Source organism: Lissotriton vulgaris, chromosome 7 (genome assembly GCF_964263255.1).
Source record: "Lissotriton vulgaris chromosome 7, aLisVul1.2, whole genome shotgun sequence".
Classification (NCBI taxonomy): Eukaryota; Metazoa; Chordata; class Amphibia; order Caudata; family Salamandridae; genus Lissotriton; species Lissotriton vulgaris.
The window spans coordinates 659,442,847-659,464,215 of NC_141695.1; the positions used below are offsets into that span (position 1 = coordinate 659,442,847).

Below are 21,369 nucleotides of genomic sequence, written 5' to 3' on the forward strand. Positions count from 1 at the left end.
AATTGTGAGATTTTGGATAAATTTGGAAGGAGGGACCACGCTTACGTCATAACACAATATCAGAGTAGGTCAAAATACAGCTTCAATGAGAAAACTGGCCTTACCTCCTGGTAGCAAAGGTCTAACACTACACGATTTCCCCCAGAGAAATGTGTGGTAAGTAATAAAGCATCCAGCACTAAAAAAATAATATTACATTCAGAAAAACAAATAATAACATTCCTAAACTAATTAAGCACACAGGAGAGTAATATAACAAGCCTGGTGACTAAAAATAATCAAAATGTAAGTAAGTCAACAGGAGATATTCGTGTTTGAAGCAGATGTATATAAATCTCCATAGGAACAATTGGTGTGTAAAGTCACGGATAGGTTATGTGCAACACCAAATGCAGCCACTTGAGTCCATTCTTGCACCAACATGAAAACCAAGAACATTTTACACCCATGTTAGTATCCTACAATGATTACAAACGTTTCAGGTGACTGGATAATACTCATCAAGGTTCCCAAGTATGTGGGGAGGCTTCGCGGAGTATGTAATATCATAGATTACAGCTATGCAGTGATATGCAGACTCAACTACTCACTTATACGTGAGATACAGCATATTTCAGCAGTGAAAAGCAGGCTCAACCACTCATGCCAGCTAGGGGCTCCTTCATGGTTCAACATTGGGAGATACCCAACTATAAGAACAGACATGACTGTGAGAAATCCCAGCTCAAACCTTTTCTTCGCAGGAGGGTCCTATTAGGAATCAACTCATAACGCAAGATGACAAAATGTCACTTTGTGATAACCAGTGAGATAACTTAATTTGTGTTGGGAGGCCTCACCGGCAATTTTTTTGGGGGGTCCAGGACTTTTCTAACCTTTCAATTCTTTGAATCTGATAATCTTCCGTAGCAGCCTGCTCTCTCTCTCTCTCTCTCTCTCTCTCTCTCTCTCTCAGAAGCCCACAAATGTCCAGGTATTGACGATGTAGCATCAGCATGCCTAAGGCTGCTTCTTTAATGGTGTGGGTTGGTGCAGTAAGGTGCCACATGCAATGGGTTTTCACTCAGTTCTTTCACTGCGCTGTCCTGACCATGCTGACTGGGACAGCACAGTAGTCCCCCATCCTGTGGTGCCTAAGGCGTGCACTGCATGTCTTGCTTTTGTAGTCTCCCTTTCCATGCCTTCTGAATCTCTCACCAATGATCTGGCCTTCAACACTGTAACTGTGAGCCTGGGCCAATCACTATCCTCAAGTCTGCAGTTTGTGTGGAGCGTCACTGGACTCGGCTGGCGGACAACACTACTAGATTCTCTTCACTTCAGAGTTGGGAACATGCCCTAGACAGACCACAGCAGAAAGCATTGGTTATGTCACTAAGTGACCACCTCGGTCCCCAACATACACGCACATGCAACATGATTAACAACTAGGTGTCATCTAGTAAGACAGTGTATACTGAACTTGTTCCATTGTTTAAAAACAGACTGGTGTGGGTCGCTCGTGCCTCAATTTTTGCTGCCATTATCAGATCAGACCAGACGTAGAAAGTAACACTTGTAAGGTCTGATGTTGATAATTACAGATCGGTTCTTCTGTCCCTCAGTGTGTTGCAGGATACCTGAGTATAGTAATGTTTGTAGGCCACATAAAATTACATTCCAGAGCAGCCTAAATTATTCAGCACTGAAACTGTTTTTACTGAACCAAGGCAAAGGCATAGAGGGAAGGGGCTACAGCTCTGAGAGAACTTTTTTGCCAATATATCAAGTGATTGAACCATGGGGGAAGTCTTGCTTTGTTCAGGCATTACGAGGTGCCATGGTTACCACCTTTGTAAAATAGCATTTTGGCCAAAGCTTGTTGCTGTGTTTCAACCACTGAGCAGTGTGACTGCTTATAAGAAACAGGAAGCTTCGTGAGGAATTATGTGCATTCTGTGTTGTCACACATTCATGTTTATATAAATAATAGATACTTACAATTTTAGTTATTTCTGGGTTGTTCAAAGAATTCAGAGTGATTTTGAGACACTGTTAAACATGGCATGCACTTAAAAGATAAACACATCAAAAAAGCAACAAATGTAAAAACTACAAGTTCTGGAAGACACTTATGGCCTGAGTCAGGAGACAGGGCTAAAATAAAGATGACAGGTGACAGAGAGCAGGATTGGAAGCGGGGGTGATGAGACAGAAAAACAATTGTTATGAGGGATAAAAGAGAACATTGTGGAAGCAAGAGAAAAGAGCAAATTAGATAAAGGGAGAAAAGTCAGACTAGGTATCAAGGAGAGGGAAGAGAAATGGAGAATGTACTTGTAGGTAGGGGTAGGCGGTTAACTCCACTAAGCGGATAAAGTTAGCAGAATTTTGTGACCCAGCGCTCTGCTGGGAGTGCGGAGTACAGCAAAAAGAAATCTGGATTCAGCCGCATAGTGGAGTTTGTCCCCACCATTATGTTGTGAGGTCACCTGGGTACTCTTTCACAAGTGCAAGACTACTCTCATGCATTGTCGCACATGTGCACTACACCGGAGAATCAGGAGAGATGGATGACAGCGGTATCCGGCACAGTGGAGCTTGACCTTAAATGTCGTTGCAGGTGAGGGAGTGGAAATTTACAAAAACATAAAGGGGTGGTGGAGAGTTCTGTGCTGTCAGTGTGAGCAGCAGGAGGCGGTTGACCGAGAATTGTGGCGCGCACGAGCGTGCTCCTCCGTCCTGTTCGTCTCATGGGCTGTGAGGTATGCTTGCGTAATGAAACATTGCACTACTTCCTGGTGTGATTGTAGCCGGATTTTGTGCAGGTGCTGACAGCTCGAGGGCAGGTGACGTGAGCCGTTAGACGTTAGCCGTGTTACTCAATATGTTCTCTTTGAACGGTTTTGATTGCTGATGTAGGTGAAGCCCATGTGTTGTGCACACAGCCTTTTGTGCCTAGGCACATTCAATATGTGCAAATGGTTCTCAATGATATGCAAGCCCATCTGCTGTTTCATCATTGGAAATGATGTGCATTTTGCTCAGGTTTAAGTACACGTTTTCTTTTTTGTGAACTGGTCCCTCTGTTAGCAAGTGCTAGCTACAAGGAAAACGTAGTACTATGTGTTTGGCTTCTCTGCGTGTCACTCATCCTGTTACTTTGTTTATTTTACACCTGCATTTAAGCTGCCGTGCTGTATTATTTGGCCATGTAGGATGACTATAAGTCCTTCAGGGCAAATTAAACTGGTGAAATCAAACCCTCCCTGCGCTCCATAAAGGTCTAATTACTTGGATTAATTGGCAGCGTGCTATAATATTATTATTTCAAATGTATGGGCGTGTTCAACCTGAGCAACGGGTAATGAGTAGGGCGGAGCAGAAATTCATGGAATTCCAGTGAGTTTTTATGCAACACAGTGAAATACCAACCTGGCTTGGTATATGGTGCACACAGCTAAAGGAATGATGGCCCTTCTACAATAATCCAGGCAACTCTTCTGGTGATTTTAGTTGGCTTTGATAACCTTAAAAGTTCTCAAAGGGGTAGATGTGGAGAGCAGCCTTCAGGCTTATCTTGAAGGAGTGCAAAGTAGATTGTTTCACCACATTTAATCAAGAGTGTAGGTTAGATGAGAAAAATTCACACAGTGTTTATGAAACATAAGTCTATATATTAACACAGCACAATCACTATCACTTTGTATATCTCCTATGTGGAGATATCAACAATACACATAAGAATACCTCAACCCAGCTATGTGTTCATTAGAAGTCAATGGAGAAGTAGAGGTTGCATTTGAAAGAAAAAGGACTCTTCCCAGAGTACCCCAAAGAAACCCTTTGGAGAAAGTGAGGTTGGAGAGCCACCCCACCAGTGGATGCCCCAGGAACCAGGTTACCTGCACCAGGAAAGCCAGGTACATAGGGTTAAAGTGATGTCAGAACCTCTTGTAGACGACAATGAGCGACTTGGGAAGAAAGGCCTATGGACAAGTCTATGAAGAAGTCCGGTGGAATCCAAGGATGGATTCTGGAAGAGGAGAACCTGCAAGCAGATGGAACAGAGTCTATGCCACTTGGAGGTGACCAGGAAGCATGGAAGCACAATGCCCAACATTGGCAGGAAGCTCAGGAGTTCACGAGGACCTTGTCGCTGCAGCTGTGGGGACCAGCCAATGCTGTGAAAGACCAGTATCCGTACACAAGCTGTTCTGCGTTAGATGTCGATGTACAGTTGGTTGGTGTCCAGCAGGAGCCCCAACAAGTCTTAGTAGCCACAACTGGTGTGGAAGATGAGCAGATGCAATTGTTGGGACCAGCAAGGTCCAAGGGACTCACCAAGTGCAGGGAAGTCAGAGTAGGCCATGAACGAGCAGGGGAGCCAACCAAAGCAGAAGGAGACGCTTGAGAGGACTCACAGGCTGAAGGCACAGGAGTCACAAGAGGACCTCAGGCAGCTCACCAAAGATGGAGGCCCACGATTAGAGAGGAGAGGATGCAGAGAAAACACTAGTCTTCGAGGGATGAGATGTTGGACATTCTTGTAGTCTGAAGATCTCTGGAGTGCAGCACCAAGAAGCCTTTGCAAAGGCAGGTCGACACGGTGCACAGAGGTTTGCATCCATCGGCTCCAACAAGGTATACTGTTCTCCAAATTGCAGGGCAGACAGGTCAGGCCTCTGGGGAGCCACAGATCCACCACCTGTGCCGCTGGACCTCGGGAAAGATGACAGGAGCAGCAGACTGGTCAGCTTCGATGCGGTGCCTGCAGATGCAGGGGAGTGACTCCTTCACTCCAAGGGAAATTACTTCAGATGGCCTTGATGCCCACAGGCCCCTGGAGAGCCTTGGAGACGCATAGATACAGAGGAGGAAGAATACTTGCAGAACAGTTAGACCAGAAGCAGCAGGAGTCTTCCTTGATGAAGACTCAGTTCCAGGTGAAGTCCAGCAAAGTCCAAGCGTCCAGACGGTCAAAGAGTGTCTTGGTTTCAGAGGTCATATCTAGAGGGTGGCCGCATTTCCCTGTGGCAGAAAACCTATTGTTACACCTTCCCTTGCTCAAGCTCTCCTCAGCAGCAGGATAGTAGAACAGTGTCTGTGGTCGGCGGCAGAATTAGCTTGCTGACAGACCCTGAAAGGCTGTAACTGGGAGTACAGGGTGCTCCTCCAAGGAGCTCCCGAGTATGTGGGATCCTACCACCAACACCCGAATCAGCTTTGGATATTACTCCAACATGTTTGAAACCAAACATGACCAGGTTCAGCACAGCCATTATATAGTTAGACATCTCGTAATGATTGATGTCCACTATATGTCTTAAAATGGATAACAGCTCTCACAAAGCCTGGAGAATCAACTCCAAGGTTTGTGTGGGTGTCCTGCTCATGCAGGGGCATACTCAGGCTTATAACCAAGCACCTGTCCTCAGGACCTAAGGGCCTACCATAGGTGACTTGTAAGTTTTAATTGCAGTGACCTCAGATATAAGAAAAACAATATCTGTCGTGAGAGGTGCAAGCATCATCTCACCCAGGATGCAATGGTATGCTTTTAGTCAGAGTTTAACTGGACTCCCATGAGTGGCACAATACATGCTGCTGCCCATGGGAGGCCCCTGGTGTACCTATGCCATGGGTACCTTAGTATCATATACTGGGGACTTATAAGGGTACACCAGTAGCCAATTGTGGAGGTACCAAAGTACTTACCAAAGCCATTGTTTTAGAGAGAGAGCACAAATGCTGGGGTCCTGGTTAGCAGGATCCCAGCAAACTACAGTCAAAACAAACTGACACCAGGCAAAATGTGGGGGGAAGCATAAAAGAAAGATCTTACTTTCCTACAGTAGTGCATTAAACATAAAGGAAAGGAAGGAGATAAGTATTACACCGAAAAGAGCTGGGAAGAGATAAGTTGCAGAGAGAGATGATGAGGAGTGGAGGGGAGGGGAGACGCTAGAAAAGAGACAGGGTATAGGTAAGGAAGGGATGGTGCAGGGTGAGTTAGTGGAAAAATAGAGAGAAAAGGCATATTAGAAATTAGAGGGTATGTGGTGATAGATCATGGGTAATAAAGAAAATAACAAAGAGGAAGAGGTTACAGATAGTAGAACAACATAGAAATGTAGGCAATGGCAAAGGTGAAAGTGGGCTACACCCATCGTAGGGGTTGGCCATATCAGTTTTATTTTGAATCATGCCTGGTCTCAGACTCAATAAAGCACAATTGGATTAAATGAAAGAGCATAACTCATCATGAATCCCTACTGAATATGGCCAGAGACTTAGTGTAGAGTTGGAGACAAGACAGTATTGAACGGAAGGATCAGATTCAGTAGCACTAATGCTGCACTGCGTCCACTGTCCAGCTGCATACAGATTTGACAGCCAGCATAGCCTACTATAGAGGGGACGGAAACCAGCCTAAGTTGAATCCAAGACATTGTTATTTTTTTTTATAAAAGTAGAAAGTTGGGTGTTAATACCCCTTTTCAGTATCTTAGAATTCTTTAACTCATTAGACAAATACAAATGAGTACATTCTTTCCTTCCAAATCAATCACACTTATAGCCATCCCTATAATGCACTGTTTAAATGTGCATATAAAACTAAAAATCAATTTGGAAATTAACCAGACAGCTCCATAAAACTCACTTTAAGTTTCCATTGATCATAATTCTGCCCAGATTTTGCCTCTAATGTTTGTTCTTCTCGTCTTCTACCATTAAGAATGATAAACAGAACAGGATAAGTCCCTGATATTATTTTAACTTTCAAAATCCCTCTAAGCACTGTTGGCACCATGCATGAAATGAAATGAAATGAAAAATTCCATTTATATAGCGCTGACTACCCGGAGGCCTCGTAGCGCTAGTGACTGATTACTGTGAGCGGCTGCAGGGAGAACTAGTACGCTTTTGAGAACAGATAGGTTTTTAGGTCTCTCCTGAATGACATCAGGTTGTCGTTTTGTCTAAGGTGTAAAGGCAGGGAATTCCATGCCTTCGCCGCTGAGCAAGTGAATGAGCGGCCGCCCCAGCGTGCTTTCTTGATTTTTGCCGTGGTTGCCAGATGCAAAGAAGCCGAACGAAGAGTTCTAGGCGGCACATAAGGCAGTACTAGGGGTTGCAGCACAGCCGGGCCAGTATGATGAAAAGATTTGTGCAAAATGCACATGGCCTTGAACAGAGTTCTGGCAGCCACTGGGAGCCAATGAAGCTCTTTTAGGGCGGTTCTCGCTGACTGCCATCGAGGGATATTAAACAGTAAGCGCGCGGCACAGTTTTGGGTGACTTGAAGTTTTTTTGTCACTGTTGCCGGAGCCCCTAGATATAGAACGTTTCCATAATCCAGCCGAGAGAGTATCAGGGCCTGTACCATGACCCTTCTCGCCTGGAATGGAAGTAAGGGGAGCACTTTCCTGAGCATTTTCATTAGCCCCATGCATACAGAGGCTGTTTTAATGGCTTGAACCGAGAAATCCAGTGCACTATCCAACCAGATTCCTAAGCTCTTTATCTGGTCCTTTGGGGGAGGAGGAGCACCGAGACGCGAAGGCCAGTTCAAAGACAGAGAGGTAGGAGGGGGGTTACCTAGTAACATAATCTCGGTCTTCTCCCCGTTGAGTTTAAGGTGGGAGAGTTGCATCCACTCAGCAACAGCCTCCAGACACGGGCCCAGGGTGTTAGACGAACCCTCCTTGTGGTCCAGAGAGACCACAAGTTGGGTATCGTCCGCGTAGGTGACAATCCGCACACCGAAAGGGAGGACTATTTTCTCTAGGGGCTGCATGTAAACATTAAATAAAGTGGGGCTCAGGGAGGAGCCCTGAGGAACCCCACAGCTGAGCGGATGTTTAGATGATACCACCTCGCCTTCAAATACCTGGAAAAAGCGTTCCTCTAAAAAAGAGGTCAGCCACTTCAGGGCCGCGCCCGACACCCCCATGCCCTTCAAACGATGTAGTAGTGTGGCATGGTTAACAGTGTCGAACGCGGCACTGAGGTCCAGCAGTATGATGGCAGTTTTTCCACCTTGGTCCATTATTGCTCTGGCAGCCTCTGTGACCGCCAGAAGGGCGGTCTCAGTGCCATGCTGCGGACGAAACCCTGTTTGGGAGACCTGTAGAAGTTTATTAGACTCCAGGTAGTCCCCTAATGTTTTGTTGATGCTCACACCCAAATGTGAATCCAATGGTGTACATTTTGTGTAACTTAATCTACAAAAACATTTCTTTCCAGGCAAATGTTATACATGATTTTATCAAGTAAAACTGCTATGGCTATTGTGTTTGGTGTATATTAGTAGCCTAATCCATAACAAAACTCAATTGTTAATCAATATTTTTCCAATTTAATTATTTAGCCATATTAGTGCTTTGGAAGGGTCAAGGTGCCTTGAGCCTGCTTCAGTTTGTCTGGCCCTACACCACATCAAGCTATTATAGAGTTTCAAACAGAAAATTGCATTGTCATTGTCCATGTAAAACAATTGTTTAAACTATGTACAAATAAAATGTAATTTGCTAGAGAAAAGCATTACCTGCCCATTTATTGGCTGAATGCATTTTGACACAAGCAAGGCCAGGCCTCTCTACAAAAATACAGAGTCCTTGCACTATCTAAACTCTTTGTATTTGATCTCTAAAACCCAGCCTTACCTATCAGTTGCTATCAACCTCAGAACATGGAGAGAGTTCATGTGTATGCATTTGCTGGGCCTACCGATACTTGATTTCAATCCGGCACAGGCCAACCAGGACAATGGAAGTGCCTGTAGGTTATGTAGCTACAAACACAAATCATGGCTGCACCTTCTGTACTGTTGTCCTGCTATGATAAAAAAGGAGAGTTTTACTCAGGCAGATATTTTGAGACTAGGGCTCCGTACATGCATAAAGGCATCAGCAGTATTTTTTTTAACAATCTGCTGTCTCCACCCTCGCACGTTCCCGGAAGATTTGCAAAAAGGCTTAGTGATGCTATAGCCCCTCGTCCCGAATTCCTGCAACGACGGCACTTAATCCTGAAAATTATAACTGACTTCTATACAAGAAAAACAGAAGTCAAATAACCCAGCCTATTGGGCTCGCTTCTTCAGGAAAAGACTCAAGAGCCTGAGATGCCCTTGCGGAAATTTGCTATTAGCTCCCCCTTTTATCCCTATGGCAGGCCCTCCCTAGGCAACCAGATGCACCTTTTAGGGCTGTAATCATCATCAAGTTAAGAACTCATAAAATTAGCAAGCCCTAATGCACTTTAATTCTTCTCCTGAAATTAGCGACTATAGCAGGCACTAGCACTTTTTATTGCTGCTCGAAAATTTGATAGTGTTTTAAGTGGTACTTATAATTACAGAACTCATTTCTCCCAAATGGAAGAGAGTACACATTCGTTGAAGTGATTGAGGCGGAAAATAATGTGGTGATAAATTGTATAGATACACTTGTGTAAATTGATTTGCTGCCTTTAAACTTTATATCTTTTTGTAATGGTTTTAATTAACTGATACAAATAAAGAATTAAAGCAGTTTGACTCACATTAACAACTCTTTTTTTCCTCGATAGGCCTTCACTCCTTTATCATCCAGCCATCAACTACAACCAGCGCTTGAAACACTCGAACCTGTTATTGTTACAGTAAATACTGAGGCAAGATTTGAAGGGTTGCCAGCAGCAAGGGACACAGGTAATCTCTGATAGCCATGCTTCCTCTGCCTTATTCTAGTGTAGCTCTACTAGAGAACGCATGATGGGCCTGATTCACAAAAAAACACAAATCTACTACGGTAGTCTTCCTCCGTCGTTTTCAGCAGATTTATGATTTTATGGTGGTTAACAAAGGTTTCCAGAAGTACTCATAGGAAATTAAAACGGTTGCTGTTTTACCTGGATTACCCCTGAAATACTTTGTGATTTCCATTCCAAGAGCAAATAGCCACCTGTAAATATTTCATGATAAAATCCCAGACTATGCACAATACCACTGGCCATTGTCTTTGTACCTTTTACTCTCCACAGAAAAGGTTGACACCCCTAAGAATATCACTTCCACTCCCACACCACCAATTTTGGGTGTTCCCTGCCCTTTCCCATCCTGAAAAGGGATTGACTCTTCTTTTACAAGGTGGGAATGAGTCAGGAGAACGACTTCTGTACTGAGTGAGGCTGTGGTCCACCCCACCTCTCCACTATCATAGGCTAGCAGTAGAGGATAGACTGCGTCACAGAAAAGTCCATCTCCTCCCCTGGTTTAAGTTTGTTAAATCTCACTTTATTGACTTAGGTTTGAGTGAATATTAGAGTAATCCTTCTAAAATTTGGGTCGGCACCAAGGGTAGAGTCAAAGCTGTGTTCTGGGACTAGAAGAGCAATGAACGCCATCAAAAAGCAAAAGGGGGATTGATCGAAGCATTCGTAGCCTGTAAAGTTCACCCAGCTAAAGAAGCATATGTAAATCAGATCCAACCATCTATGGCATGCACGATATATACATACAATTTAGACAGGGAACACTTTTAGTAAATAAATGTACACACAGATGGAAGCTTCACCAATCTATCCCATTAGCCTGTCAATGTTGCAGATATGCCAGTGAGGACGTTGAACACATCTTATTTTGTGTCCAATATATGCCAGGTCCTGGTGGAGATGGATTAAACCATTGTGCAATCTGGGGGGGGGGGGGGGTCCTATCGGTTGGCTTATCAAATTATGAGATCAGATACAGTCCAGGTTCGGAATTAGCCAATACCTCTATACTTTCTGGTTATACAGGGAAACGGTGGGAGACCACCTGTTTGAAATGTATACGGACTTTTGTCTGTATTTGGTCAACTCACATAAATGGATTTTAGGGTTATTATGGTTTATAAGGTCTGAGAACTGTATTATTGCTTTCTCCTGTTTCAAATGGAACTATGTTTGTTGCTATATTCATTTTTTAGCGTTCTTTTTAATCTTGTGTTATTCCCTCTAACTTCGTGACTGAGGCTCTTCTTTTCATCTGCTCCAACTGACTCTCTATGGAAATTGTCCTAACATGCTCTCTGAACTCAGTTTAATCGATTTAGTTTAGAATTAACTAAGATATGAATTTGTTTTCTAAGTTGATATTTGTATATATTTTATGTAACATGTGTTTATGGTTTAAAGAACAGAAATACAGTTGAATTGATTGATTAAGTCAGGGAAAAGGGCTTGCCAGTACGCACAAACAAGAACTTTGGGAATGCTGCACAAACCATTAAAGCGTTCCTGTGCCCTTTTCTGCCCCTCGCCACTCACACAAATGACCACATATATGGAAATACAATGGCTTACTGTAGAGGCAGGAAAAGGGGAATGAAGGAAGAAAACATAGACATAGCACTACATCACTTTTGCCTCGTCGCTTGGCTGGTCCATTATGTCTGCAGAATGTACTTAGCAAGGTTATAAAATCCGCTACCCTTAGCACTCGAGGTTCAAATGAGATTTCATACTTTTGACAACAAAAATGTTACATATGGATATGGATTATTAATTCTTAATTCTTAACACTGTACTGGGTTTATTTATCTTCACTTTACGTTTCCTACAAATAAATACCATCGTAGTATAACATACATAACATGGTTACACATATTTGTATTACATACTCACATATTTGTAGATTGCCAGAGTTAGATGGATTGTTTTGGGGAGCTATACCTGGAACAGCTGAGAAACATTGTCAGCCAGGATTCCCTCTGTGGAACTAGGTTGCTCACGGGCATAACAGAGGCCCAGCAGCCCCTGCGGTGCGGGAGGAGGCCCACACCGTACAACTCAAAGGAGATCCCATCGGGCTGGCTAGCTGCAAACAAATAAAACACTCAGAAGAATAGGTAAAAGGGCCACCCTTACCTTAGATTGCCGGGGACCGGGTCCCCCTGAAGTTTTGTTACGCCACTGGTGTTGTTTGTGTGTGCTTTTTTTAAGAGCAGGGAAAGACCAAACACACCTACTGTTCACAGCAACTGCTACTGAATTTGTATGGCATGTGGTTTACCTCACACAGTTAATAAAGCTTTTGCAATGTGGAATTGCAATCTACTGACTAGATCATGCACGCACTCTTTTTCATAGCAATATATGTATCAAAATCGAGTTTGCAATTCTCAAATTGCGAGTTTCAGCGAATCGCAATTTGAGAATCGCAAAATGCAATGTATGTGGGATTTGCTAATAATTTTGCGAATCCCACATATTCCTTATTTGCGAATCGCAAATTGAGATTCGCAAATAAGGAATACCTTCCTATTCATTACTATGGGCTAGGAGGCCCATTGGAATGAATTGTAAGGCATTCTCAATTTGTGATTACCAATTAGAGAATCGCAAATTGAGAATGCAATTTCAAGGGTGTCAAAAGGACACACTGTTGCATCCTGAAATGTGCATGTGTGCACTAGTGGCACACATACATGAGCACCATATGGCACTTTAAAAAATGCAAAATAGTGCATTTTTATGTGAAATCGCAATTTACCACCAACTTGAAGTTGGTGGTAATTTGCGATTCCTTAAGGCCAAATCGCACTTTCTTTTGTGCTACTTACATTGCATTTAAGGAATCGCAATTTGCAATTCCTTAAATGCAATCGCAAAATAGGGAATCACAAAATTTGCGATTCCTTACTTTGCAAGGGGCTACATTGCACACTGCTAATTTGCGATTGCAAATTGGCTTCATACATATGGCCCTTGGAGATGATATGCTGGGTAGTGCATGTCTCATTGCATCGTATGCCATGGAAAACATGGGTTGCGTGCCGAGCTCTATGTAGATTCCTCAAATTGTACACAAAATGTACCTGCTAAATCACATGTTCACCACTTGTTTCATTTGGTAACATTTCATTGCATCTTAGACAGGACAGGAAGTGCGGCTGTCATTGGTGTGATCACTTGCCATATAGTTTATCTCACACTGGTGAAAAGGCCTATGCAATGTGAAATTGGGAATCAACTATCCCCAAAAGGAAATTGGGAATCAGATATTATCCAGCTCAGGCAATCGTTCATACTGTAGCAGTCTCACGACCTCCCACAAGAATAAAGGTATCCAATGGCGTATTTCAAACTGGAGGCATGTAGTTCATGATAATATCAAGATTTGCCACCATCTCGAGAGGCCTCATTTGGTCATTCTTCACAACATCTTAGGTAGAATATTGATAATTTCGCGCTGAGAAAATGAGAATCAGAAATTATCCTGTTAAAGCGATCTTGAATAATGTAAAATTCTCATCACCTCCCACAAGAGCCAGGATATCTGATGATGTTTTTCGAAGGGGAGACCTTTAGTTATGAACTATGAACAGTAATTTGGAAGTCACAAGAAATACATTTCTTACTTTTTGAAACTAACTTATTTGATTGGACCTCCTAAATAGTTTTATTTTGTAATAATGCAAGAAAGCGTTCCCCAGAGGTTAACTGGTACATTCACATTTCAATACTTTATTCGGTTTAAAAGAACCATAAAAGCATACAATAAAGCAAAATAAAACTTCTAATCATCGCACTGGAATATATTCAATAAATTCCTCTTAAAACACAAATCCGAATAAAGTGCTTCCATACAAATTTAAAACAATAGACTTATTAATAAAAACATTTAATTCCATAAGATCCTAATAAAATTAATCGTATCCCCACCAGTTTCCTGCATTTCATAACATGAACAAGGAATCTATATACAGTTATGCAGACTTGATTCATCTGGAGCATTTGTAAATGCTCTAAAGCCTCTTAACACTATCTGATATTTCACATTTTCAAGAGTGGCTTTAAAAAATATTTTCTCTGTTCTTTATAAAGCTCACAAAAAAGAGCATGTGCAATTTGGATTGAAGTGTAACTGTATGGGCATCGATCCAGATCCTTCTCAGAGAAAACATTAGAAGGGTAAGACATTAGAAAATGGGTCACACCTAGTCTAAACTTCAACAAAAGAAATCTCTGATGATGAGGCACCATGAATAATGGCTCAATTCCAGGTGTAGTACAGAATGGGGAGGTACATCATCACCCTACCCTTTTTCCACTCAGCTCCGCACCTCTTTGCAACTATGCAGTCCAATAATCCATTTTTAACCAGTAATCTGGCCTGACCGTTGATAGACGTGAGGTTGCTGAACAGGGCAGTGACAATATCCTATGGAAAAATGTGTTTTGACTATTTTGTAACTGGTACATATAAATAGGGTGAGCGCCAGGTCTTGATCCTATTTACCTACTAACCAAATTAATTTTATGTGTCCATGTTACTCAGCATAAGACATGGAAAGGCTTTGCCAGCCCCAGGCACAATGAAGCTGGCATCACTAAAGTCTATTTAAGATTCTGCACTGTCAGGATGATTTAATGGCAGATCAGTAGCTGTGGCATGTTCTCTGTTAGACCTGACATCCTTGGCGTAGTTTTTCCACAAACATTTTGCCTTCCTTTCTCCAGTTTTGCTGAATTTATTTTTGTTGGCATTAGGACTCTGCGCTCTTTACCACTGCTAATGAGGGCAAAAGTGCTTGTTTTCACTCCTCTAATCATGGTAAACTTGGCTTACACCCAATTCGCACTGTTAATGTACTTGTATGTAACTATGGCTTGTAAATTGATTGCTACTAGTGGGCCGGCAGCACTCATTGTGCCACCCACTGGAGTAGCCCTTCAAAACATGTCTCAGGCCTACCAATGCAGCCTTTGTGGGGTTTTGAACTGCCATTTCAGGCTGACATAATAAGCCTCTTGCCAGGCCTACATCTTCCTTTTTAATACATATAGGTCACCCATAAGGTATGCCCTAAACTGCCTTTAGGGCAGGGCACAGTGTATTTTAAAAGTTGGACATGTCCTGGTAGTGAAAAACACTCATGTTAGTTTTTCATTACTGCAAGGCCTACCTCTTCCATAGGATAACATTGGGTTACCTTATTACATTTAATAAGCAATAACTTTTGTTTGGAAATAGGTAGAATTGTCAAGCTCTAAAGAGTTGTAAGTTAAAATCATCTTTAATGGCTGTGCCGAATTTTACATCCCAGATTTGAAAATGCCACATATGGAAATTTGGCATTTGTTTGTCCTAAACCATTTGGTGCCTACATCCTGTATCCTGGGTCACATGACTAGTTGTAGTTGGTAGTTGGCCTGTGTGTATTTCTCCTAGACAGTGATACAAAAGGGGACTAGGTGTTGTCAGGATGGGCTATCTTGTCAGGATAGGAGGGGTGGAGCTGTCACCAATCACACTTGCACTTCAAAGGGGCTATCTCAGCACACTCACAAAGGACTTCACACTAGTTTATTGGAGCCAAAGCTGGGGAAGGAAGAAAATTCCAGAAGCAAAAGTGGGGGTAAGTCTATAAGTTTTTCCCATTTCAAAGCTGACACCAGGTATTTATATTGGACCCTGGGCCCACTCTTCAGATCACTTCTCGACGTGTGGAACACTCAGGAGAATGGAGGCCCTGCTGCTGGAAGCCTGCCCTGCTGCCTGAGAGGGACGTCTGGACCTACACCATTCATCCCAGGCTCCCAGAGGGACTCCAGGGGTCAGTTGGCTCACTTCCTGTCTGAGCTACAGGGACACAACAAGCTCCAGAGGCCTCCCTGCAACTGATCAGCTGACCTGCTGAAACTGGGCCTGCCTGGACATGCAACTAGACCTGCCTGAGCCTTGCTGGTCTCTGCAAGAATGAGTTACTAGTCCCGAAGAGGCGCCTTCCCTGATCCTGGGCCCTTGGTTGGTATCAGAGTGCACTCTTCTGAAGACAAAGGAGAAGTTCTGAAGGTGTGGGCTCTTTGTAAATGGACCCGGTTGCACTGAGATCTTGCCACCTGTGATGACTACCAATGCAAAACTCCAGTGTACATAATTCTGTGAGCTACAGCGACCGATAGAGGCAACCGTCAATGCAAGATCTGCACTTCATGCTACAACAGCGACAGCCAGCAGTGACTGCCAATATGAAGCACTAGCAATGACCATCTGAGACATATGACAGGATCTTTGCATTACAGCAATGACCATCCGTGACGCTGTCTTCCATCCTCGCTGGCTCATTCACTGTAAACTGGACTGTTCGCACCAGGCCTTAAGAAGGTAACTTTTTCAGCAGGACTAACCTGGTCCCTGTATCCAGCCTATGCTCCATCTTGGTTGGCATGAGTTTTCCCCAGGTCTAGCACAACCAGATTACCATGAGTGGCGCTTTGTGCTTTGGGGGGCTATACTTACCTAAATCTTTCAAAACTCATAACTCTGGTTCTACTGATTAGATTTTTGTTGTTGGTTTGCAAATAATTTAGTAAAATGTACTCCGTTTTTCAAATTTTTTGTGGAATTTTGTTTTGTGTTGTGTTTTCACTGTATAACAGTTGGAGTGCCGCATAAATACTTCGCACATTGCCTCTAAGTGAAGCCTGAATGCTTTTGTTCCAAGCTACTAGAGGATTATGCAAAGACTAATTTTGTGACTTTTTGTGGTTCACCCTGACAAGGGTTGTGGCTGTTGCTTGAGTAGGGTTTCACCCTCCACAACCAAAAACCCAATTTCTCAAATCCTCCTTCAGTTCTTCCAATAACTCCTCTTCCCATAACCTCTACTAAGCAGTCTTACATATGTAATTTGGTCTGACTGTGCCACTTTTCCAGCTGCAATTTTAAATGTTGAGACTTTGAAAGTGAAGCCGGTATCAAGGAATGATACCAAGAGAAATTTAGTATTGCTTTTCATATGTACTTTGTGTACATCCTCACAAAAATCCTGAAGTCATCCTTTAACCAGCTCCACTAACTCTGACTTTCCAGAATACTCCTGTTCAGCACCTCAGTGCCACTCTGAATGCTAATTGCAAAAACAACAGTTGATGGACAGAATGCAGAACAATGTCATACATTCACCCCAGTACAGAGATCTGGGCCTAAATTCATCTTTTTTTTGCTCACCATGCCATTCCAGTTTGAACCTACCCATATGCAAATCAGTCTTGATACTGTGCCCCATGGGAACAGTCCAGCCCGAACTGCCAGGCCAGGCCCTCCCTGGACTGGAAACAAGCATCCTAGGACCGGTTTCGGGCTTTCAGCCCTCATCAGCCAGAATAGCTTGATTCCAGTGGCATGGAGAGCACGGGACTCACGTCTGAGCATACCCGTCCCACTCGGGGTGACAAATGCAAAGACAACAGTTGACGGACAGAATGCAAAACAATGTCATACATTCACCCCAGTACAGAGATCTGGACCTAAATCCATCTTTTTTTGCTCACCATGCCATTCCAGTTTGAACCTAGTCATATGCAAATCAGTCTTGACCCTGTGCCCCATGGGAACAGTCCAGCCCGAACTGCCAGGCCAGGTCCTCCCGGGACTGGAAACAAGCATCCTAGGACCGGTTTTGGGCTTTCAGCCCTCATCAGCCAGGATAGCTTGATTCCAGTGGCATGGAGAGCACGGGACTCACGTCTGAACATACCCGTCCCACTCGGGGTGACAAATGCAAAAACAACAGTTGACGGACAGAATGCAGAACAATGTCATATATTCACCACAGTACAGAGATCTGGGCCTAAATCCATCGTTTTTTTTGCTCACCATGCCATTCCAGTTTGATTCTAGCCATATGCAAATCAGTCTTGACCCTGTGCCCCATGGGAACAGTCCAACCCGAACTGCCAGGCCAGGTCCTCCCTGGACTGGAAACAAGCATCCTAGGACCGGTTTTGGGCTTTCAGCCCTCATCAGCCGGGATAGCTTGATTCCAGTGGCATGGAGAGCACGGGACTCACGTCTGAACATACCCGTCCCACTCGGGGTGACAAATGCAAAAACAACAGTAGACGGACAGAATGCAGAACAATGCCATACATTCACCACAGTACAGAGATCTGGGCCTAAATCCATCGTTTTTTTTGCTCACCATGCCATTCCAGTTTGATCCTAGCCATATGCAAATCAGTCTTGACCCTGTGCACCATGGGAACAGTCTAGCCTGAACTGCCAGGCCAGGTCCTCCCTGGACTGGAAACAAGCATCCTAGGACCGGTTTCGGGCTTTCAGCCCTCATCAGCCAGGATAGCTTGGTTCCAGTGGCATGGAGAGCACAGGACTCAACGTCTGAACATACTGATAGCCAGAAACCGGTCCTAGGATGCTTGATTCCAGTCCAGAGAAGACATGGTTTGGCAGTTCGGGCTAGACTGTTCCCATGAGGCACAGGGTCAAGACTGATTTGCATATGGCCATGCCTGAACTGGGGTGGCGTGGTGAGCAAAATAACGATGGATTAAACCCAGATCTGTGACTGGGGTGATTGTTTTGCCAATGTGCAACATTCCGTCCATCATCTTCTGTGTTTTGCTGTTGGCCCTACGTGGGAAGTGTATGCCCAGACGTGGGTCCCAGGCTCACTATGCCACTGGAGTCAAGCTATCCTGGCTGATGACGGCTGATAGTCAAAAACTGGTCCTAGGATGCTTGATTCCGGTCCAGGGAAGACATGGCTTGGCAGTTCGGGCTGGACTGTTCCCATGAGGCACAGGGTCAAGACTGATTTGCATATGGCCATGTCTGAACTGGGGTGGCGTGGTGAGCAAAATAACGATGGATTAAACCCAGATCCGTGACTGGGGGTGAATGTTTTGCCAATGTGCAACATTCCGTCCATCATCTTGTGTGTTTTGCTGTTCGCCCTATGTGGGAAGGGATGCCCAGGCGTGGGTCCCATGCTCACTATGCCACTGGAGTCAAGCTATCCTGGCTGATGACAAGTGATAGCCAGAAACCAGTCCTAGGGAGCTTGATTCCGGTCCAGGGAAGACCTGGCTTGGCAGTTCGGGCTGAACTGTTCCCATGAGGCACAGGGTTAAGACTGATTTGCATATGGCCATGTCAGAACAGGGGTGGCGTGGTGAGCAAAATAACGATGGAGTAAACCCATCTCTGTGATTGGGGGTGAATGTTTTGCCAATATACAACATTCTGTCCATCATCTTGTGTATTTTGCTGTTCGCCCTATGTGGGAAGGGTATGCCCAGACATGGGTCCCGTGTTCACTACACTACTGGAGACTAACGTACCTGCCGCCACCGCCGAGAGTCACTTGTTGGCACTTACCTGAACCTACCTGTGCAGACATTCCAGCCGCCACCGCCGAGAGTCATTCCAGGGCATATACAACTTACCTGTGCTGACGCCTTAGCCGCCACCGCCGAGAGTCATTCCTGGGCATTGGAATCCGCGCCGCCGCTCCGGGGGACTACAACTCCCGGCAGGCCTCGCGGCGGCGCGTGGAGGTGACGCAACACGCGCCAGCGAGCGCTTCCAGGCAGCATAAAGGGAGAAGGAGCCCAGCGGAGCGGGGGAGACTAACGTACCTGCCGCCACCGCCGAGAGTCACTTGTTGGCACTTACCTGAACCTACCTGTGCAGACATTCCAGCCGCCACCGCCGAGAGTCATTCCAGGGCATATACAACTTACATGTGCTGACGCCTTAGCCGCCACCGCCGAGAGTCATTCCTGGGCATTGGAATCCGCGCCGCCGCTCCGGGGGACTACAACTCCCGGCAGGCCTCGCGGCGGCGCGTGGAGGTGACGCAACACGCGCCAGCGAGCGCTTCCAGGCAGCATAAAGGGAGAAGGAGCCCAGCGGAGCGGGGGAGACTAACGTACCTGCCGCCACCGCCAAGAGTCACTTGTTGGCACTTACCTAAACCTACCTGTGCAGACATTCCAGCCGCCACCGCCGAGAGTCATTCCAGGGCATATACAACTTACCTGTGCTGACGCCTTAGCCGCCACCGCCGAGAGTCATTCCTGGGCATTGGAATCCGCGCCGCCGCTCCGGGGGACTACAACTCCCGGCAGGCCTCGCGGCGGCGCGTGGAGGTGACGCAACACGCGCCAGCGAGCGCTTCCAGGCAGCATAAAGGGAGAAGAAGCCCCGCGTCGCGGGACGCCCGGGGCGAAGCCCGCGCAAAGGGCGGGCCCTCTACGGCCCTCATCGGCAGGAGGAGGCAGGGGCAGGGCCAGTAATGCTGCAGGATTCATTTCTGTGATCAACCTTCAAGTAAGTCTTGCTTGTACAAGACCCTACTTACAGTTTTAATTGTGTACCACTTCAATACTTTTTATATTCTAAGCTATGTCTAAAAAACTTGTTGGAGTTCAGCAAAACAAGATTAACAATTACCTTGTTCAGACTGTTCAGAAGATCAATATGCAAAGGAGGGAGTCATTGGGGCTGAGCCAATCTCCTGATTTGCTTTGTCCGTCCCCATCTACATCTGTTTCTACTTTGACTGATGAAATTATCATGCAAGATGTTCATAGTGCAGCCATCATTGTTGACATTACTTCCCAAGTTATACCTGGCACACCGGATAATGCAACCCCGGCTTCTGAGGGTTTGCCCGCTGAGGGCAATACAGATAACGACAATGATAATGATTTTGACCAAGATACACAGTCTCAGGTCTCTGTCCTTGACCAATCTCCTATAGGGCACGCAGCCAGACCTAAACGTCAATGCACAAAGAATCCTCCAAAGCGGGGTGGGTTACGCTCAGGGACAAAACGGAAGAGGGCTACTACCCCAAAATGCAAACAAGTGACTCATGTTGAGGATCATCCTATCTGCTCTTTTGAGGAAGCTCTTTTTGATAAAATTGCAGATCTCATTGAGATTAAAATCAACACTATTGTCAAACCTCTCATATCTAAGATTGACAAACTGCAAGCAGAGGTTAAGAAGCTGGGTGGCCTCCAAAACACAGTTGCAAGTGGCATTGAAAATATAACCACGTTAGTTACTCATCTGGGCAATAACTCTAGGGGAGTTGTCGCTGGAGGCGATATGGGTGTTGGAGATGGAATAGAACTGCTTGGGGAGAATCCACCGCCACCAATTTTGACTGCTATTAATGAGGGTCCCATACTAGCATGTTCTTCAACAGACCCAACTCCTTCGGCTAACATACCCCCAGCGCAAATACAAGTACAAGCTCAAACTTTTTCTACGGACCCTCTGCAATTCATTGTTGAAGCCACACCTGTGGTCTTAGTCCTCGCAAATGTCCCCCCGCTGGAAGGGGGCATAGCGGAAAGTTCTAATTCACTTTGTAGCAAAGCCCTACATTGGCTAACTAGCAATATGCGGCTAGCCCCAGGGGGAAAGCATCACCTAGCAAGTGTAATTAAATCAGCAACTAGGGTTCCCTGGCTGGGAAATCGGCCAAAAAAATTAAAAGGGGACTGTGTGGCGGTGAGCTTTTCAAATCAAGACGTTCTTCCCAATATCCTTGCAAATATCTTTCCTCCCCAACGAAGACGAGGCACTGTGGTCCCCCTCAC

The 21,369-nt window shown here is 44.9% G+C and overlaps 1 protein-coding gene across 4 annotated transcripts in view; it reads left to right on the top strand.

Annotated features, from left to right (window-relative positions):
- Nucleotides 1-21,369, top strand: part of TOM1L1 (target of myb1 like 1 membrane trafficking protein) — a 561,560-nt gene that overhangs the window by 460,667 nt on the left and 79,524 nt on the right. For all 4 annotated transcript variants that reach the window (XM_086930855.1, XM_086930856.1, XM_086930858.1 and 1 more), the window contains one exon: nt 9,556-9,676. In XM_086930855.1, the coding sequence (XP_086786981.1) occupies nt 9,556-9,676 (121 nt within the window). The remainder of the gene's footprint in view (nt 1-9,555; nt 9,677-21,369) is intronic.